The following is a 20,399-nucleotide window of genomic DNA, read 5'->3' on the forward strand; positions in this document are numbered from 1 at the left end:
GAACTACTTTATTTAGTCTATCATTACTCTGGAGAGAACTACTTTATTTAGTCTGTCATTATTCTGGAGAGCACTACTTTATTTAGTCTATCAATGTAACACATTATTCTGGAGAGAACTACTTTATTTAGTCTATCATTATTCTGGAGAGAACTACTTTATTTAGTCTATCATTATTCTGGAGAGAACTACTTTATCTAGTCTGTCAATGTAAAACATTATTCTGGAGAGAACTACTTTATTTAGTCTGTCAATGTAACACATTATTCTGGAGAGCACTACTTTATTTAGTCCATCAATGTAACACATTATTATGGAGAGCACTACTTTATTTAGTCTATCAATGTAACACATTATTCTGGAGAGAACTACTTTATTTAGTCTTCTGGGGCAACAATTTATGACAGAAGAGAAGCTGCATGTATCAAACTATATTTGACAAACAAATGACCTTCCAAATGTCGAAAATTATAATTAGAAAGATATCTAAACTACAGGCTCTAGAGATAAGGTGACAAAGCACAGGAAAACTACTTTAGGTTCTCTAGAGATAAGGTGACAAAACACAGGAAAACTACTTCAGGGGCTCTAGAGATAAGGTGACAAAACACAGGAAAACTACTTTAGGGGCTCTAGAGATAAGGTGACAAAACACAGGAAAACTACTATAGGGTCTCTAGAAATAAGTTGACAAAACACAGGAAAACTACTATAGGGTCTCTAGAAATAAGGTGACAAAACACAGGAAAACTACTTTAGGGGCTCTAGAGATAAGGTGACAAAACACAGGAAAACTACTTTAGGGGCTCTAGAGATAAGGTGACAAAACACAGGAAAACTACTATAGGGTCTCTAGAAATAAGTTGACAAAACACAGGAAAACTACTATAGGGTCTCTAGAAATAAGGTGACAAAACGCAGGAAAACTACTATAGGGGCTCTAGAGATAAGGTGACAAAACACAGGAAAACTACTTTTGGGGCTCTAGAGATAAGGTGACAACACACAGGAAAACTACTTTAGGGGCTCTAGAGATAAGGGGACAACACACAGGAAAACTACTTTAGGTTCTCTAGAGATAAGGTGACAAAACACAGGACAACTACTTTAGGTTCTCTAGAGATAAGGTGACAAAACACAGGACAACTACTATAGGGGCTCTAGAGATAAGGGTCTCTAGAGATAAGGTGACAAAACACAGGACAACTACTTTAGGTTCTCTAGAGATAAGGTGACAAAGCACAGGAAAACTACTTTAGGGGCTCTAGAGATAAGGTGACAAAACACAGGAAAACTACTTTTGGGGCTCTAGAGCGTGTGAGATAAATTCAATCAGAGGTGGTTTAAATGGCATTATAATGTCGACTTTACTGATGGAAAACCATATCACGCGGAGGGTTTTATGCATGCTCAGTTATTGGGTCGCAAGTGGAAATTTGAAATCAAAGTTCTGGAACTTTCAGAAAAACTCCACAATGAAACTGACTTTAAATGTGGAGAACGAAACATCTGTTGGCCATCAATAGCCTATTCATCTTTATGCCTATCTAGGCTACTGTAGCCTATTCATCTTTATGCCTATCTAGGCTACTGTAGCCTATTCATCTTTATGCCTATCTAGGCTACTGTAGCCTATTCATCTTTATGCCTATCTAGGCTACTGTAGCCTATTCATCTTTATGCCTATCTAGGCGACTGTAGCCTATTCATCTTTATGCCTATCTAGGCGACTGTAGCCTATTCATCTTTATGCCTATCTAGGCGACTGTAGCCTATTCATCTTTATGCCTATCTAGGCGACTGTAGCCTATTCATCTTTATGCCTATCTAGGCTACTGTAGCCTATTCATCTTTATGCCCATCTAGGCGACTGCAGGCTATTCATCTTTATGCCTATCTAGGCTACTGTAGCCTATTCATCTTTATGCCCATCTAGGCGACTGCAGGCTATTCATCTTTATGCCTATCTAGGCGACTGTAGCCTATTCATCTTTATGCCTATCTAGGCTACTGTAGCCTATTCATCTTTATGCCTATCTAGGCTACTGTAGCCTATTCATCTTTATGCCCATCTAGGCGACTGCAGGCTATTCATCTTTATGCCCATCTAGGCGACTGCAGGCTATTCATCTTTATGCCTATCTAGGCTACTGTAGCCTATTCATCTTTATGCCTATCTAGGCTACTGTAGCCTATTCATCTTTATGCCCATCTAGGCGACTGTAGCCTATTCATCTTTATGCCCATCTAGGCTACTGTAGCCTATTCATCTTTATGCCCATCTAGGCTACTGTAGCCTATTCATCTTTATGCCTATCTAGGCTACTGTAGCCTATTCATCTTTATGCCCATCTAGGCTACTGTAGCCTATTCATCTTTATGCCTATCTAGGCTACTGTAGCCTATTCATCTTTATGCCCATCTAGGCTACTGTAGCCTATTCATCTTTATGCCTATCTAGGCTACCATTTTATACTATAAATATGTTGAAATGACTGGAGTCGTTGCAAATCGTTTTGTGCCACTTGAGTAGCCAAACTGGAGCTGGTACACTGATTTAATAAATAACCTGTAACTTCAGATTATTGTTGTTGTAGCCTTGTGTTACTGTGCAACTATTAATGTCCATGTTTAGTTAATTCAATTGGAAGTTATCAAGTGTGACCATGGTAACAGTTCTATCTCAATGGCTGATCAGATGTTAGAATGTATTAGATTGAAGGTAACAGTTATATCTCAATGGCTGATCAGATGTTAGAATGTATTAGATCGAAGGTAACAGTTATATCTCAATGTCTCAATTAGTATTAATATTAGATTCATAGACCTGTTCAGTTCATTACCATAGTATTAATATTAGATTCATAGACCTGTTCAGTTCATTAGTATTAATATTAGATTCATAGACCTGTTCAGTTCATTAGTATTCATATTAGATTCATAGACCTGTTCAGTTCATTACCATAGTATTAATATTAGATTCATAGACCTGTTCAGTTCATTAGTATTAATATTAGATTCATAGACCTGTTCAGTTCATTACCATAGTATTAATATTAGATTCATAGACCTGTTCAGTTCATTAGCATTAATATTAGATTCATAGACCTGTTCAGTTCATTAGTATTAATATTAGATTCATAGACCTGTTCAGTTCATTACCATAGTATTAATATTAGATTCATAGACCTGTTCAGTTCATTATTATTAATATTAGATTCATAGACCTGTTCAGTTCATTAGTATTAATATTAGATTCATAGACCTGTTCAGTTCATTAGTATTAATATTAGATTCATAGACCTGTTCAGTTCATTACCATAGTATTAATATTCGATTCATAGACCTGTTCAGTTCATTACCATAGTATTAATATTAGATTCATAGACCTGTTCAGTTCATTAGTATTAATATTAGATTCATAGACCTGTTCAGTTCATTACCATAGTATTAATATTAGATTCATAGACCTGTTCAGTTCATTACCATAGTATTAATATTAGATTCATAGACCTGTTCAGTTCATTAGTATTAATATTCGATTAATTGATTGAAATTATGACCATCCTTAGTAGTCTATAGCAGCAGGCTACTGGGCAACAGAAGGACTTCTTACCTCAACATCTCCTTGCTATTCATGTTAAATAAATGAATCTGTCAATTTGTACTAAGCAAACTGTTAAATCGTCTTGCCCACTGTAGGTTATCTAGTAGTATATAGTATTAATATCCACTGTAGGTTATCTAGTAGTATATAGTATTAATATCTGTAGGTTATCTAGTAGTATATAGTATTAATATCCACTGTAGGTTATCTAGTAGTATATAGTATTAATATCCACTGTAGGTTATCTAGTAGTATATAGTATTAATATCCACTGTAGGTTATCTAGTAGTATATAGTATTAATATCTGAATTGTATTATTTTTATTTTATTCAAACTTTATTTAACAAGTCAGTTAATAACAAATTTGTACCTTGTCAGCTCTGGGATTCAAACCTGCAACCTTTTGGTTCCTGGCCCAACACTCTAACCACTAGGCTACCTGCCGCCCCAAAATAAGATGTAGGCCTATCATGGCCTAGTTTTCAGGCCTTGTGTGTGGGTTCTGAGTAGTCAATGGGCTAGAAAAAGTTAAATCACCTGACTGTATGGATGTGTCTGTTAGTAAGTGTTTAATATCTAAGAGATAATGAATAAAAGAGAATATCAAGAATTACTGTGTTAAACACAACCAACATGTTGGATCTCTGTTTAGTTGTCACTGTGTTAAACACAACCAACATGTTGGATCTCTGTTTAGTTGTCACTGTGTTAACCACAACCAACATGTTGGATCTCTGTTTAGTTGTCACTGTGTTAACCACAACCACCATGTTGGATCTCTGTTTAGTTGTCACTGTGTTAACCACAACCAACATGATGGATCTCTGTAGAGTTGTCACTGTGTTAACCACAACCAACATGTTGGATCTCTGTTTAGTTGTCACTGTGTTAACCACAACCAACATGTTGGATCTCTGTTTAGTTGTCACTGTGTTAAACACAACCAACATGTTGGATCTCTGTTTAGTTGTCACTGTGTTAACCACAACCAACATGTTGGATCTCTGTTTAGTTGTCACTGTGTTAACCACAACCACCATGTTGGATCTCTGTTTAGTTGTCACTGTGTTAACCACAACCAACATGATGGATCTCTGTAGAGTTGTCACTGTGTTAACCACAACCAACATGTTGGATCTCTGTTTAGTTGTCACTGTGTTAACCACAACCAACATGTTGGATCTCTGTTTAGTTGTCACTGTGTTAAACACAACCAACATGTTGGATCTCTGTTTAGTTGTCACTGTGTTAACCACAACCAACATGTTGGATCTCTGTTTAGTTATCACTGTGTTAACCACAACCAACATGTTGGATCTCTGTTTAGTTGTCACTGTGTTAACCACAACCAACATGTTGGATCTCTGTTTAGTTGTCACTGTGTTAACCACAACCAACATGTTGGATCTCTGTTTAGTTGTCACTGTGTTAACCACAACCAACATGTTGGATCTCTGTTTAGTTGTCACTGTGTTAACCACAACCAACATGTTGGATCTCTGTTTAGTTGTCACTGTGTTAAACACAACCAACATGTTGGATCTCTGTTTAGTTGTCACTGTGTTAACCACAACCAACATGTTGGATCTCTGTTTAGTTGTCACTGTGTTAACCACAACCAACATGTTGGATCTCTGTTTAGTTGTCACTGTGTTAACCACAACCAACATGTTGGATCTCTGTTTAGTTGTCACTGTGTTAACCACAACCAACATGTTGGATCTCTGTTTAGTTGTCACTGTGTTAACCACAACCAACATGTTGGATCTCTGTTTAGTTGTCACTGTGTTAACCACAACCAACATGTTGGATCTCTGTTTAGTTGTCACTGTGTTAACCACAACCAACATGTTGGATCTCTGTTTAGTTGTCACTGTGTTAACCACAACCAACATGTTGGATCTCTGTTTAGTTGTCACTGTGTTAACCACAACCAACATGTTGGATCTCTGTTTAGTTGTCACTGTGTTAACCACAACCAACATGTTGGATCTCTGTTTAGTTGTCACTGTGTTAACCACAACCAACATGTTGGATCTCTGTTTAGTTGTCACTGTGTTAACCACAACCAACATGTTGGATCTCTGTTTAGTTGTCACCGTGTTAACCACAACCAACATGTTGGATCTCTGTTTAGTTGTCACTGTGTTAACCACAACCAACATGTTGGATCTCTGTTTAGTTGTCACTGTGTTAACCACAACCAACATGTTGGATCTCTGTTTAGTTGTCACTGTGTTAACCACAACCAACATGATGGATCTCTGTTTAGTTGTCACTGTGTTAACCACAACCAACATGTTGGATCTCTGTTTAGTTGTCACTGTGTTAACCACAACCAACATGTTGGATCTCTGTTTAGTTGTCACTGTGTTAACCACAACCAACATGTTGGATCTCTGTTTAGTTGTCACTGTGTTAACCACAACCAACATGTTGGATCTCTGTTTAGTTGTCACTGTGTTAACCACAACCAACATGTTGGATCTCTGTTTAGTTGTCACTGTGTTAACCACAACCAACATGTTGGATCTCTGTTTAGTTGTCACTGTGTTAACCACAACCAACATGTTGGATCTCTGTTTAGTTGTCACTGTGTTAACCACAACTAACATGCTGGATCTCTGTTTAGTTGTCACTGTGTTAACCACAACCAACATGTTGGATCTCTGTTTAGTTGTCACTGTGTTAACCACAACCAACATGTTGGATCTCTGTTTAGTTGTCACTGTGTTAACCACAACCAACATGTTGGATCTCTGTTTAGTTGTCACTGTGTTAACCACAACCAACATGTTGGATCTCTGTTTAGTTGTCACTGTGTTAACCACAACCAACATGTTGGATCTCTGTTTAGTTGTCACTGTGTTAACCACAACCAACATGTTGGATCTCTGTTTAGTTGTCACTGTGTTAACCACAACCAACATGTTGGATCTCTGTTTAGTTGTCACTGTGTTAACCACAACTAACATGCTGGATCTCTGTTTAGTTGTCACTGTGTTAACCACAACCAACATGTTGGATCTCTGTTTAGTTGTCACTGTGTTAACCACAACCAACATGTTGGATCTCTGTTTAGTTGTCACTGTGTTAACCACAACCAACATGTTGGATCTCTGTTTAGTTGTCACTGTGTTAACCACAACCAACATGTTGGATCTCTGTTTAGGTGTCACTGTGTTAACCACAACCAACATGTTGGATCTCTGTTTAGTTGTCACTGTGTTAACCACAACCAACATGTTGGATCTCTGTTTAGTTGTCACTGTGTTAACCACAACTAACATGCTGGATCTCTGTTTAGTTGTCACTGTGTTAAACACAACCAACATGTTGGATCTCTGTTTAGTTGTCACTGTGTTAACCACAACCAACATGTTGGATCTCTGTTTAGTTGTCACTGTGTTAACCACAACCAACATGTTGGATCTCTGTTTAGTTGTCACTGTGTTAACCACAACCAACATGTTGGATCTCTGTTTAGTTGTCACTGTGTTAACCACAACCAACATGTTGGATCTCTGTTTAGTTGTCACTGTGTTAACCACAACCAACATGTTGGATCTCTGTTTAGTTGTCACTGTGTTAACCACAACCAACATGTTGGATCTCTGTTAGTTGTCACTGTGTTAACCACAACCAACATGTTGGATCTCTGTTTAGTTGTCACTGTGTTAACCACAACCAACATGTTGGATCTCTGTTTAGTTGTCACTGTGTTAACCACAACCAACATGTTGGATCTCTGTTTAGTTGTCACTGTGTTAACCACAACCAACATGATGGATCTCTGTTTAGGTGTCACTGTGTTAACCACAACCAACATGTTGGATCTCTGTTTAGTTGTCACTGTGTTAACCACAACCAACATGTTGGATCTCTGTTTAGTTGTCACTGTGTTAACCACAACCAACATGTTGGATCTCTGTTTAGTTGTCACTGTGTTAACCACAACCAACATGTTGGATTTCTGTTTAGTTGTCACTGTGTTAACCACAACCAACATGCTGGATCTCTGTTTAGTTGTCACTGTGTTAACCACAACCAACATGTTGGATCTCTGTTTAGTTGTCACTGTGTTAACCACAACCAACATGTTGGATCTCTGTTTAGTTGTCACTGTGTTAACCACAACCAACATGTTGGATCTCTGTTTAGTTGTCACTGTGTTAACCACAACCAACATGCTGGATCTCTGTTTAGTTGTCACTGTGTTAACCACAACCAACATGTTGGATCTCTGTTTAGTTGTCACTGTGTTAACCACAACCAACATGTTGGATCTCTGTTTAGTTGTCACTGTGTTAACCACAACCAACATGTTGGATCTCTGTTTAGTTGTCACTGTGTTAACCACAACCAACATGCTGGATCTCTGTTTAGTTGTCACTGTGTTAACCACAACCAACATGATGGATCTCTGTTTAGGTGTCACTGTGTTAACCACAACCAACATGATGGATCTCTGTTTAGTTGTCACTGTGTTAAACACAACCAACATGTTGGATCTCTGTTTAGTTGTCACTGTGTTAACCACAACCAACATGATGGATCTCTGTTTAGTTGTCACTGTGTTAAACACAACCAACATGTTGGATCTCTGTTTAGTTGTCACTGTGTTAACCACAACCAACATGTTGGATCTCTGTTTAGTTGTCACTGTGTTAATCACAACTAACATCCTGGATCTCTGTTTAGGTGTCACTGTGTTAACCACAACCAACATGCTGGATCTCTGTTTAGTTGTTACTGTGTTAACCACAACCAACATGTTGGATCTCTGTTTAGTTGTCACTGTGTTAACCACAACCAACATGTTGGATCTCTGTTTAGTTGTCACTGTGTTAACCACAACCAACATGATGGATCTCTGTTTAGGTGTCACTGTGTTAACCACAACCAACATGATGGATCTCTGTTTAGTTGTCACTGTGTTAAACACAACCAACATGTTGGATCTCTGTTTAGTTGTCACTGTGTTAACCACAACTAACATGTTGGATCTCTGTTTAGGGGTCAGTGCTCTAAAATGAGTCTCTCTGGGGAGAGAGAGGAGGTGGGCCCTGCCTCTAAAATGAGTCTCTCTGGGGCGAGAGAGGAGGGGGGCCTTGCCTCTAAAATGCATCTCTCTGAGGGACATGACACCAAAGCTAAGAGGTAAGATGACCATTTATAAAGAATTTATCGAGTTCATTCAAAAAATAAATAGCTATCTTAAGATGAAACACTATATATCCATTGTTCATCAGGAATGGAATGTTCGTATCCTGTATATTTGAATGTGATATGGGTTGTCTCACCTAAAACAGCACTTACTGTAAATCACTCTGGATAAGAGCATCTGCTAAATCAGGGGTTCTCAATCCGGGGTCTGGGGAGGTACTGCAGGGGTTCTCAATCCGGGGTCTGTGGAGGTACTGCAGGGGTTCTCAATCCGGGGTCTGGGGAGGTACTGCAGGGGTTCTCAATCCGGGGTCTGAGGAGGTACTCCAGGGGTTCTCAATCCGGGGTCTGGGGAGGTACTGCAGGGGTTCTCAATCCGGGGTCTGAGGAGGTACTGCAGGGGTTCTCAATCCGGGGTCTGTGGAGGTACTGCAGGGGTTCTCAATCTGGAGTCTGTGGAGGTACTGCAGGGGTTCTCAATCCGGGGTCTGTGGAGGTACTGCAGGGGTTCTCAATCCGGGGTCTGCGGAAGGTACTGCAGGGTTCCATGGCACCCTGACTGTACTCGTTGCAATGTCAGACATTTGATAGAATTTTTACATGACACGACCACTTTGCCTGCTCTTAATTATTGCCTAGTATAGTAGAATGCGTATTTTTTTTAAACCAATTCTGATGGTTGTTACCGTTATATCAACACACTCTTCACACCCGTTTAACAACTCTAAATATCTTTGGAATAGAAGGCATCAAGTCCCTTGCCAATAATGTTGCCCACAACGTTGCATACAATGTTCATTTTCATTGATCACATATTACACCCTAGATGCCTTCAAATGCCCAATTTATATCCATGCCCAGTTTAGGATTATTATTTAACAACATGTAGATAATTAAATAACAACATGATGTTGTGCTCCAAAGGGAGAACTTGAAATAACATGATGTAGATAATTAAATAATCAGAAGAACAACGTGTTTATTATTATACACTCTATGTGTTTAGAAAATAAGGTTCCTTAAGGAATAAATCATATATTTGAGTGTTCATTGAAGAAGAACCTCTAGAGTTCTGATCAACAAAAGGTTCATGTTTTGAGGATGTGAACCCAGCAGCCCTCCAGTGGTCAGATCAATTCCACCTGTTTTTTCCAGCACCCGGCCCGGGATTCGAACCAGCCACCTTTCGGTCACAGCGCCAACTCCAACCTGAGTTAATCTTCAGAAATAAGCATGAGTTAATCTGCCAAAATGAAGACAAAATGCTATGCAGTTATACATAATTATTATACATAACTCATTGCCAAAAGCACAAGACATACTGTTGCATGTAGGTCTATATTATTAATGGGTTGATCACATAGAAATATAAAAACATTATTTTAACTACTGCAAAGCAATTACATGTGGCTCAGGAACCACTGACTCACTGCATTATTCTATAGTATTATCAAGACACCTGCTGTTAACTCTTAACTACTTAGGACACCTGCTGTTAACTCTTAACTACTTAGGACACCTGCTGTTAACTCTTAACTACTTAGGACACCTGCTGTTAACTCTTAACTACTTAGGACAGCTGCTGTTAACTCTTAACTACTTAGGACAGCTCACGAGGAGTCCTAAATATCTGCCGACTAGGTGGGTAGGTAATTTAGGTAATGGGTAGGTAACTAGGTCATTTATACCCATAAGTGTAAAATGTCTTTATTCTCAGCACTTATGCAACCAATGTTCTACTCTGAGACACTTTGTGGGTATGGACCCAGATCTCAACATAATGTTATAAAAAGACATAGAATGTTTGTTTTACATAATAATAAAAAATGAATATTACTAATGTAACCCACTGTAAAGACTGGGTTTAGTTGATTGTGTTCCACTGATCATGTCCGCGTTCTGGAACTGTCCGCGTCCACGTACAGAACAGTCCTTGTGGCGCCAAGCCGGTTACGCGCAGAGTGGACTGAGGTGATCTTGGGGAATAACGACGGAGTTTGTTACAGTGTTGAGACACCGAAGTTTATTGTTCAATTTGCATTTTTCTTTACTGTCAGGGACATTATGAGTGTAGCCAGATCCTTTTCACTCTCTATCCTTGTTTCATTTTGTGGTTCACCGGATTCGTCATCATCATCGAGACGAGGGACAGAAACGACCTGCTAGCCAGTCGGTAGAGCTCGGTAAGCTAGCTATCTACTCTACCAGCAGCATCCTAGTTATCCTAGCTAGTCGGTACAGCTCGGTAAGCTAGCTAGCGCCTCAATAACAGGTATTGAACCTCAGTTTACATTCATTATAAAAATCATCTTAATATCTGATATTGTGAGTAAACAACCGCGAGAGTGCGTCTTCCAGCCCTTCAATAAATTACATCATTCAACCCTCCCGGTTAGTAAATGTACCTCAACATCCCCCGGAGAAGGCAGAGTAACGACACCAGCCTTTTAGCGGGGCTGACAGACTGACTACAACGCTCGCGACGCTAAATGAATTTCGTCATTAAAAATGACACACTACTCGCGCCATTAACTAACGTCTGGAAGTCAGTTCTATTTGTGAAACTCTTCTTATGTTTCCCCATCTGAGCTCAGAGTAGATGAGAGATGTAATGTTTGTCTCTGTTGTGTTGAAGACCAATCAAGCAGAAGAGACCAGCCTCCCCTGTTCCCAGCTGTGTGTCCATGAAGAGTGACAAGTCTATGAATCAACCTCTAAACTTTAGAGAGGGAGACTTTTCTACTGAACAAAGGTAAGAAGAACTCATGGGTCCTGGTCAGTGAGTTAAACAACACTGTCTCTAGTCATTTCTCCTCTCCCATTTTCCCATTTATTGTTGTTGTTTTCATAATCCATAGGCTCATCCTTTTATCCATTTTCATATTCCTAAAACAATATTAAACAAACACAACATTCCCTGCGTGTGTGTGTGTGTGTGTGTGTGTGTGTGTGTGTGTGTGTGTGTGTGTGTGTGTGTGTGTGTGTGTGTGTGTGTGTGTGTGTGTGTGTGTGTGTGTGTGTGTCTGTGTGTGTGTGTGTGTGTGTGTGTGTGTGTGTGTGTGTGTTTGTGTGTGCACTCCCTGGATGAGGAGTGGTAATCTCTATCCTGATTTTCTAGTCACTTTTACCTCTACCTACATGTACATATTATCTCAATTATAGCCTCATTATTACCTCAACTACCTGGTACCCTGCACATTGACTCAGTACTGGTTCTCCTTATAGTCTCATTATTACCTCAACTACCTGGTACCCTGCACATTGACTCAGTACTGGTACTCCTTATAGTCTCATTATTACCTCAACTACCTGGTACCCTGCACATTGACTCAGTACTGGTACTCCTTATAGCCTCATTATTACCTCCACTACCTGGTACCCTGCACATTGACTCAGTACTGGTACTCCTTATAGTCTCATTATTACCTCAACTACCTGGTACCCCTGCACATTGACTCAGTACTGGTACTCCTTATAGCCTCATTATTACCTCCACTACCTGGTACCCTGCACATTGACACAGTACTGGTACTCCTTATAGCCTCATTCTTGTTATTTTGTGTTGCTATTTCCTTATTTTTATTTACAAGGCACAAGGACAACGTAGCACGTCCTGTGAACACGTCAGGGTTCCATAGCCGGAGGCAGACCAGCAGAAACTGGATCAGCAGCACAACAAGGTAACACGTCTGGTGAACAGGTCAGAGTTCATATCCTCAGGCAGACCAGCAGAAACTGGACCAGCAGCACAACAAGGTAACACGTCTGGTGAACAGGTCAGAGTTCATATCCTCAGGCAGACCAGTAGAAACTGGACCAGCAGCACTACAAGGTATCACTTCTGGTGAACAGGTCAGAGTTCATATCCTCAGTCAGACCAGTAGAAACTGGATCAGCAGCACAACAAGGTATCACGTCTGGTGAACAGGTCAGAGTTCATATCCTCAGTCAGACCAGTAGAAACTGGATCAGCAGCACAACAAGGTATCACGTCTGGTGAACAGGTCAGAGTTCATATCCTCAGGCAGACCAGTAGAAACTGGATCAGCAGCACAACAAGGTATCACGTCTGGTGAACAGGTCAGAGTTCATATCCTCAGGCAGACCAGTAGAAAATGGATCAGCAGCACTACAAGGTATCACGTCTGGTGGAGCCTGTATCAATACTGATAGGATGGAAAGAAAGGGAGCTCTGCTCTCAGATCAGCTTTCTCCATTCAAATATGTTCTTTACATTAGAATTATTTCACAATACTGACCACGGATCAGCTTCTATTATCCCCTATGGCTACCAATACTAAATGAATAAAATGTCAAATATAAGTGTTTTACATACAGATCTCATATTACTGTATTGAATTATTATATTAAAATATTTAAATATTGATGTTAAAAGTGTATCATTTATATAGTTATGTTAAACATTAAACGTTAAACATTCCTTATTAAACATGTATTTATTTGTTACATTTGTCTGTGTAGCAGATATATATTATTACTGTGTAAAACCTAGCAGATATATATTATTACTGTGTAAAACCTAGCAGATATATATTATTACTGTGTAAAACCTAGCAGTACTACTGATTCCTCTGAGATTGAGGCAGATATATATTATTACTGTGTAAAACCTAGCAGTACTACTGATTCCTCTGAGAGTGAGGCAGATATATATTATTACTGTGTAAAACCTAGCAGTACTACTGGATGAGAGTGAGGCAGAAATAATTTAGAAAAAACATGATTATTTGTCTCTGAAAAAAACACAACTTATAAACATAATTTCTTTAACGTTCGCGACGCTAAATGAATTTCGTTATTAAAAATGACACACTGCTCGCGCGCCATTAACTAACGTCTGGAAGTCAGTTCTATTTGTGAAACTCTTCTTATGTTTCCCCATCTGAGCTTAGAGTAGATGAGAGATGTAATGTTTGTCTCTGTTGTGTTGAAGTCCAATCAAGCAGGAGAGACCAGCCTCCCCTGTTCCCAGCTGTGTGTCCATGAAGAGTGACTGGTCTATGGGTCATCCTATAGAGTTTAGAGAGGGAGACTCTACTGAACAAAGGTAAGAAGAACTCATGGGTCCTGGTCAGTGACTCCTTATAGTCTCATTATTACCTCAACTACCTGGTACCCTGCATATTGACTCAGTACTGGTTCTCCTTATAGTCTCATTATTCGCGTCAACGAGCGTCTAGAAGTCAGTTCTATTTGTGACGCAGTTCGCGCTGCATCTCGTCATTGGTTTATAGAAGCAGGTACCCACGTGCCATCACCTCATTGGTTTATAGAAGCAGGTACCCACGTGCCATCACCCCATTGGTTTATAGCAGCAGGTACCCACGTGCCATCTCCTCATTGGTTTATAGAAGCAGGTACCCACGTGCCATCTCCTCATTGGTTTATAGAAGCAGGTACCCACTGGCCATCTCCTCATTGGTTTATAGAAGCAGGTACCCACGTGCCATCTCCTCATTTAGCAAGAAAACATAAACAAACATTTCTGAAATGGATATATAGCTTTTTGGAATGAAACTCTTATGTTTCCCCATCTGAGCTCAGAGTAGATGAGAGATGTAATGTTTGTCTCTGTTGTGTTGAAGACCAATCCAGCAGGAGAGACCAGCCTCCCCTGTTCCCAGCTGTGTGTCCATGAAGAGTGACAAGTCTATGGAACCTCCTATAAATCATCAAACAGACCTGGACTCCATATTCAGTGTATGTGGTCCTGTTATGTACATTTGTTTTTGTTTACCTCAAGTAAAGTTGATCTGTCAATCATTCATTCATGTGTTAATGTCTTGCTTAACTGATTTACTTGATTTATTTCAGTTGCTTGAAGAGAAAATGATGACATTTGTGAAGAACGAGCTGAAGATGTTCAAGAGGATTCTTAGTCCAGAACTCCCAGAAGGCTTTGAGAGTCAGAAGCAGGATAAGGAAGTGGTGGATGCTGAAGATGAGCAGCAGGAGAGCAGTGCCAGAGAGGGGGCTCTGAAGATCACACTGCACATCCTGAGGAAAATGAACCAGAAGGAGCTTGCTGACACACTGGAGAAATGTAAGATCTGTCTCGCTCATGTTGAATGCTGTTTTATAACATTTAAAAGCTGTAGCTAAAGTACAGCTAAAGTAGCTGTGTAACTCAATGATATTGTAGCAGCCTTAACACAACACCTAGTGACCTCATCAAGTAGCAGCAGGGATGTGTTGTGGTGATTAAATTAGAGAGAGAGAGAGAACATTAATAATACCATCAATAATACCAATAATAATATAATCAGTCACACCAGTCTGTAATGCATTATGAAAACATTTACACATTTAGACAGTCAGTTAAGAGAATAAATTATTATAATGTAAAACTTTATAACAGTCCTACAACACTGTAGGTATTAAAACAGACGTAATATTAATATCCTCTGTGTTATTTCTAGATTCAGATGATCCTGCTGTGATTTGCCAACGTGAACTCAAATCTAATCTAAAGAAGAAGTTTCAATGTGTATTTGAGGGGATCGCTAAACAAGGAAACCCAACACTTCTCAATAAGATCTACACAGAGCTCTACATCACAGAGGGTGGAACAGGAGAGGTCAATAATGAACATGAGCTGAGACAGATTGAGACAACAACCAGGAAACAAGCAAGACCAGAGACTGCAATCAAATGTAATGACATCTTCAAACCCTTAACTGGACAAGACAAACCTATCAGAACTGTGCTGACAAAGGGAGTCGCTGGCATTGGAAAAACAGTCTCTGTGCAGAAGTTCATTCTGGACTGGGCTGAAGGAAAAGCAAATCAGGATGTCCAATTTGTATTTTCATTCCCTTTTCGGGAGCTGAATTTGATGAAAGAGGACAAACACACTTTCATTGAACTTCTTAATCACTTCTCAATGGAAACCAAACAATCAGGAATCTCCATCTACAACAAGTACAAAGTTCTGTTCATCTTTGATGGTCTGGATGAGTGCCGACTGCCCCTAGACTTCCAGAAGAACAAGATCTGTTGGGATGTCACAGAGTCAACCTCAGTGGATGTTCTGCTGACAAATCTCATCAAGGGAAATCTGCTTCCCTCTGCTCTCCTCTGGATAACTACCCGACCTGCAGCAGCCAATAAAATCCCTTCATGGTGTGTTGACCAGGTGACAGAGGTACGAGGGTTCAATGACCCACAGAAGGAGGAGTACTTCAGGAAGAGATTCAGTGATGAGGACCTGGCCAGCAGAATCATCTCACACATAAAGACATCAAGGAGCCTCCACATCATGTGCCACATTCCAGTCTTCTGTTGGATTTCTGCAACAGTCCTTGAACACATGCTGAAACATAAGAGAGAAGAGATGCCCAAGACTCTGACTGAGATGTACACACACCTTGTGGAGTTTCATACCAAACAGAAGAATGAAAAGTATCTTGGGAAAGAAGAGACAGGTCCACACTGGAATAAAGAGAGCATTCTGTCACTGGGAAAACTGGCTTTTCAACAGCTTGTGAATGGCAATCTGATTTTCTATGAAGAAGACCTGAAAGAGGCTGGCATTGATGTCAATGAAGCCTCAGTGTACTCAGGATTGTGCACACAGCTCTTTAAAGAGGAATGTGTGCTGTACCAGGACAAGGTGTACTGCTTTGTTCATCTGAGCATTCAGGAGTTTCTGGCTGCTGTATATGTGTTCCTCTCATTCATCAACAACAATCAGAATGTAATGGACAAACTGCAAACAAAAGATGAGTCTTCAGTTACTTTCTACAAGAGTGCTGTGGATAAAGCCTTACAAAGTGAGACGGGAAACCTGGACCTTTTCCTCCGCTTCCTTCTGGGCCTCTCACTGGAGTCCAATCAGAAGCACTTACGAGGTCTACTGACAAAGACAAGAAGCAGCTCACAGAGCCATGAAGAAACAGTCAAGTACATCAAGGAGAAGATCAGGGAGAATCCCTCTCCAGAGAGGAGCATCAATCTGTTCCACTGTCTGAATGAACTGAATGACCATTCTCTAGTGGAGGAGATCCAAAGATACCTGAGCTCAGGAAGTCTCTCAAAACCCAACCTGTCACCTGCACAGTGGTCAGCTCTGGTCTTTGTGTTGCTGACTTCAGAAAAGGAGCTGGATGTGTTTGACCTGAAGAAATACTCCAGATCAGAGGAAGGTCTTTTGAGGCTGCTGCCAGTGGTCAAAGCCTCCAGGGCTGCTCTGTGAGTAAATAAAATGACATATAAGAACTAATCATCAGGAAGAAATATTCAGTTTAGAGAAAAATATGAATTATAATATGTATAATATATTATTTTGAAAAACATATTCAATAAATTCATTGATTTTCACATTAGTATAACAATATGACCACACAATTCTAGGAAACGGAAGATGGAAACGGAAGATGAATCTATATGTTTGAGAAAATAAACCAAATGCATCTGCCATCGTCCTTCTACACTACTGGTGTTAAATTAACAGTGTGTTTGTGTAGTCATGATGATCTCTTTGTCAGGCTGTCAGGCTGTGGAGTCACAGAGGAAGGCTGTGCTTCTCTGGTCTCAACTCTGGAGTCAAACCCCTCACACCTGAGAGAGCTGGACCTGAGTAACAATGACCTGAAGGATTCAGGAGTGAAGCTGCTCTCTGCTGGACTGGGGAATCCCCACTGTAAACTGGAGACTCTGAGGTCAGTATTCCTGTAGTTGGTCAACAAGTGATAACTGTTCACCAGATCCACATGTGTTTACCAGACATACATAGTCCACACCATATGTGTTTGGACAGTGAAGCTTACAGTTTTAAATTTGTAAACTGGAGACTCTGAGGTCAGTATAATATATATTGTGGACTGTATACTCAATACAATCTAAATCTGATACCTCACTGTGTAAATAGATATGGTGTGGACTGTATACTCAATACAATCTAAATCTGATACCTCACTGTCTAAATAGATATGGTGTGGACTGTATACTCAATACAATCTAAATCTTATACCTCACTGTCTAAATAGATATGGTGTGGACTGTATACTCAATACAATCTAAATCTGATACCTCACTGTCTAAATAGATATGGTGTGGACTGTATACTCAATACAATCTAAATCTGATACCTCACTGTCTAAATAGATATGGTGTGGACTGTATACTCAATACAATCTAGATCTGATACCTCACTGTCTAAATAGATATGGTGTGGACTGTATACTCAATACAATCTAAATCTGATACCTCACTGTCTAAATAGATATGGTGTGGACTGTATACTCAATACAATCTAAATCTGATACCTCACTGTCTGTCTTCTGACTGATTCTGCTTTTTAAACTGGTCTGGTCAGTCTACTATAATATTTGTACTAGACATGTTTCTAACTGCAGGCAATACTTTGATCATTTGTCATTTTTTATGATGATACACTATTTTACGAATAGATATGGAAGGTTTCAGGACACTGATATATCTGACATTGTTGAAAAAATATACTGCCACTATTTTCACCACCAAAGAATATCAGTGTGATTTTAATATGATTTGACTCTTTGCAGGCTGTCAGGCTGTCTAGTCACAGAGGAAGGCTGTGCTTCTCTGGTCTCAGCTCTGAGGTCAAACCCCTCACACCTGAGAGAGCTGGACCTGAGCTACAATCACCCAGGAGACTCAGGAGTCAGACTGCTCTCTGCTGGACTGGAGGATCCACACTGCAGACTGGAGAAACTCAAGTATGTAGAGGGTTTATGTCAATGTTCATATCAGACATGTTGGACTTATCAGGCTGGTTAAGACAAACATTCTTACCAACACTTGGACAAAGTTATATGCTGTGTGTGTGTGTGTGTGTGTGTGTGTGTGTGTGTGTGTGTGTGTGTGTGTGTTCACGTGTTTTCCCTCAATGACTGTCTGTTCTTCTGCTTACCGCTACAGTGTGGAACATGGTGGAGAGAACAGAATGAAACCTGGACCTAGAAAATGTGAGTGTTGACTGCTGTGAAGAATATGACTAAGAATAAGTCTTAATTCAAGTTAAGTCAAAGACCACCATCATTACTGACTTGGTCATATTAAATATCAGCTGTAGTTCTACAGAAGCAGAAATCAGGGACACCAACGTTTACAAAGAGTTGCTTTGTGTGTGTGTGTGTGTGTGTGTTGTGTCTGGTTTCATCCATCAGATGTCTGTGATCTCACACTGGACCCAAACACAGTAAACAGACGCCTCTCTCTGTCTGAGGAGAACAGAAAGGTGACATGGAGGAGAGAGGAGCAGCCGTATCCTGATCACCCAGAGAGATTTGAGGACTATAGACAGGTGCTGTGTAGAGAGGGTCTGACTGGGTGCTGTTACTGGGAGGTAGAGTGGAGTGGGGGGGCTGTTATAGGAGTGACATATAAAGGAATCAGCAGGAGAGGAAGGGGTGATGACTGTTGTCTTGGATACAATGACAAGTCCTGGAGTCTGTTCTGCTCTGACAACAGTTACATTGCCAGGCACAATAATAATCCCACTACCATAGACGTCCCCTCCTCCGGCTCCCACAGAGTAGGAGTGTATCTGGACTGGCCAGCCGGCACTCTGTCCTTCTATAGAGCCTCCTCTGACACACTGACCCACCTGATCACATTCACCTCCACATTCACTGAGCCCCTCTATCCAGGGTTTAGGGTTTGGGATGATGGACATTCAGTTCCCCAGTTTTTGTCAGTGATACACACACACTGAACTCACACACACATTGAACATACATACACACACACACACTGGACTCACACACACACACACACTGGACAAACACACACTCACACACACCCACACGCTGGACAATCACACACACACGCTGGACAATCACACACACACGCTGGACAATCACACACTCACACTGGACAATCACACACACACACTGGACACACACACACACTGGACACACACACCTGCTGGACACACACTGGACACACTGGACACACACACTGGAAAAACACACACACACACACACACACTGGACAAACACACACCCACACGCTGGATACAAACACACACACACACACGCTAGACACAAACACACACACTGGACACACACACACTGAACACACACACACACACACTGGACAAACACACACACACACACTGGACAAACACACACACACACACTGGACACACACACACACATACTGGACAAAAACACACACACACACGCACACTGGACAAAAACACACACACACACACTGGACACACACACACTGGACAAACACACACACACACACACACACACTGGACAAACACACACTCACACACACACACACACACACTGGACAATCACACACACACACTGGACAAACACACACCCACACGCTGGACACAAACACACACACACGCTGAACACACTGGACAAACAAAAACACACACACACACACCCACTGGACACACACACACACACACACACAATTGACACACACACAACACACACACTGGACAACAAACACACACTGACATAAACACATCACACACACACACACTGGACAAACAACACACACACAAACACAGTGAGACAAAACACACAACACTGGACAAACACAAAAACACACACACACACACACACTAGACAAACACACACACACACTGGACAAACACAC

At 40.5% G+C, this 20,399-nt stretch overlaps 1 protein-coding gene across 1 annotated transcript; it reads left to right on the forward strand.

The window, feature by feature from the left end:
* The first annotated feature begins 8,618 nt into the window (after positions 1-8,618).
* Positions 8,619-19,563, forward strand: LOC116372538 (NLR family CARD domain-containing protein 3-like). Its single transcript, XM_031821361.1, has 10 exons — positions 8,619-8,768; positions 11,410-11,526; positions 12,365-12,454; positions 13,729-13,842; positions 14,381-14,838; positions 15,221-16,985; positions 17,282-17,455; positions 18,320-18,493; positions 18,696-18,742; positions 18,944-19,563. Exons 1-10 carry the CDS (start codon positions 8,641-8,643, stop codon positions 19,489-19,491), a joined length of 3,615 nt encoding a protein of 1,204 aa, XP_031677221.1. The 5' UTR covers positions 8,619-8,640; the 3' UTR covers positions 19,492-19,563.
* The last annotated feature ends 836 nt before the right edge of the window (positions 19,564-20,399 follow it).

The sequence above is a fragment of the Oncorhynchus kisutch genome, unplaced genomic scaffold, assembly GCF_002021735.2.
Source record: "Oncorhynchus kisutch isolate 150728-3 unplaced genomic scaffold, Okis_V2 scaffold3966, whole genome shotgun sequence".
Classification (NCBI taxonomy): Eukaryota; Metazoa; Chordata; class Actinopteri; order Salmoniformes; family Salmonidae; genus Oncorhynchus; species Oncorhynchus kisutch.

What these genes read in the sequence shown, in the direction of transcription:
- LOC116372538 (XM_031821361.1), top strand. Translation starts at nt 8,641, where the DNA reads ATGAGTCTCTCTGGGGAGAGAGAGGAGGTGGGCCCTGCCTCTAAAATG. An exon ending in GACTTTTCTACTGAACAAAG is followed by an intron (nt 11,527 to 12,364) that starts GTAAGAAGAACT and finishes TTTATTTACAAG; the next exon opens with GCACAAGGACAACGTAGCAC. An exon ending in GGAGACTCTACTGAACAAAG is followed by an intron (nt 13,843 to 14,380) that starts GTAAGAAGAACT and finishes GTTGTGTTGAAG; the next exon opens with ACCAATCCAGCAGGAGAGAC.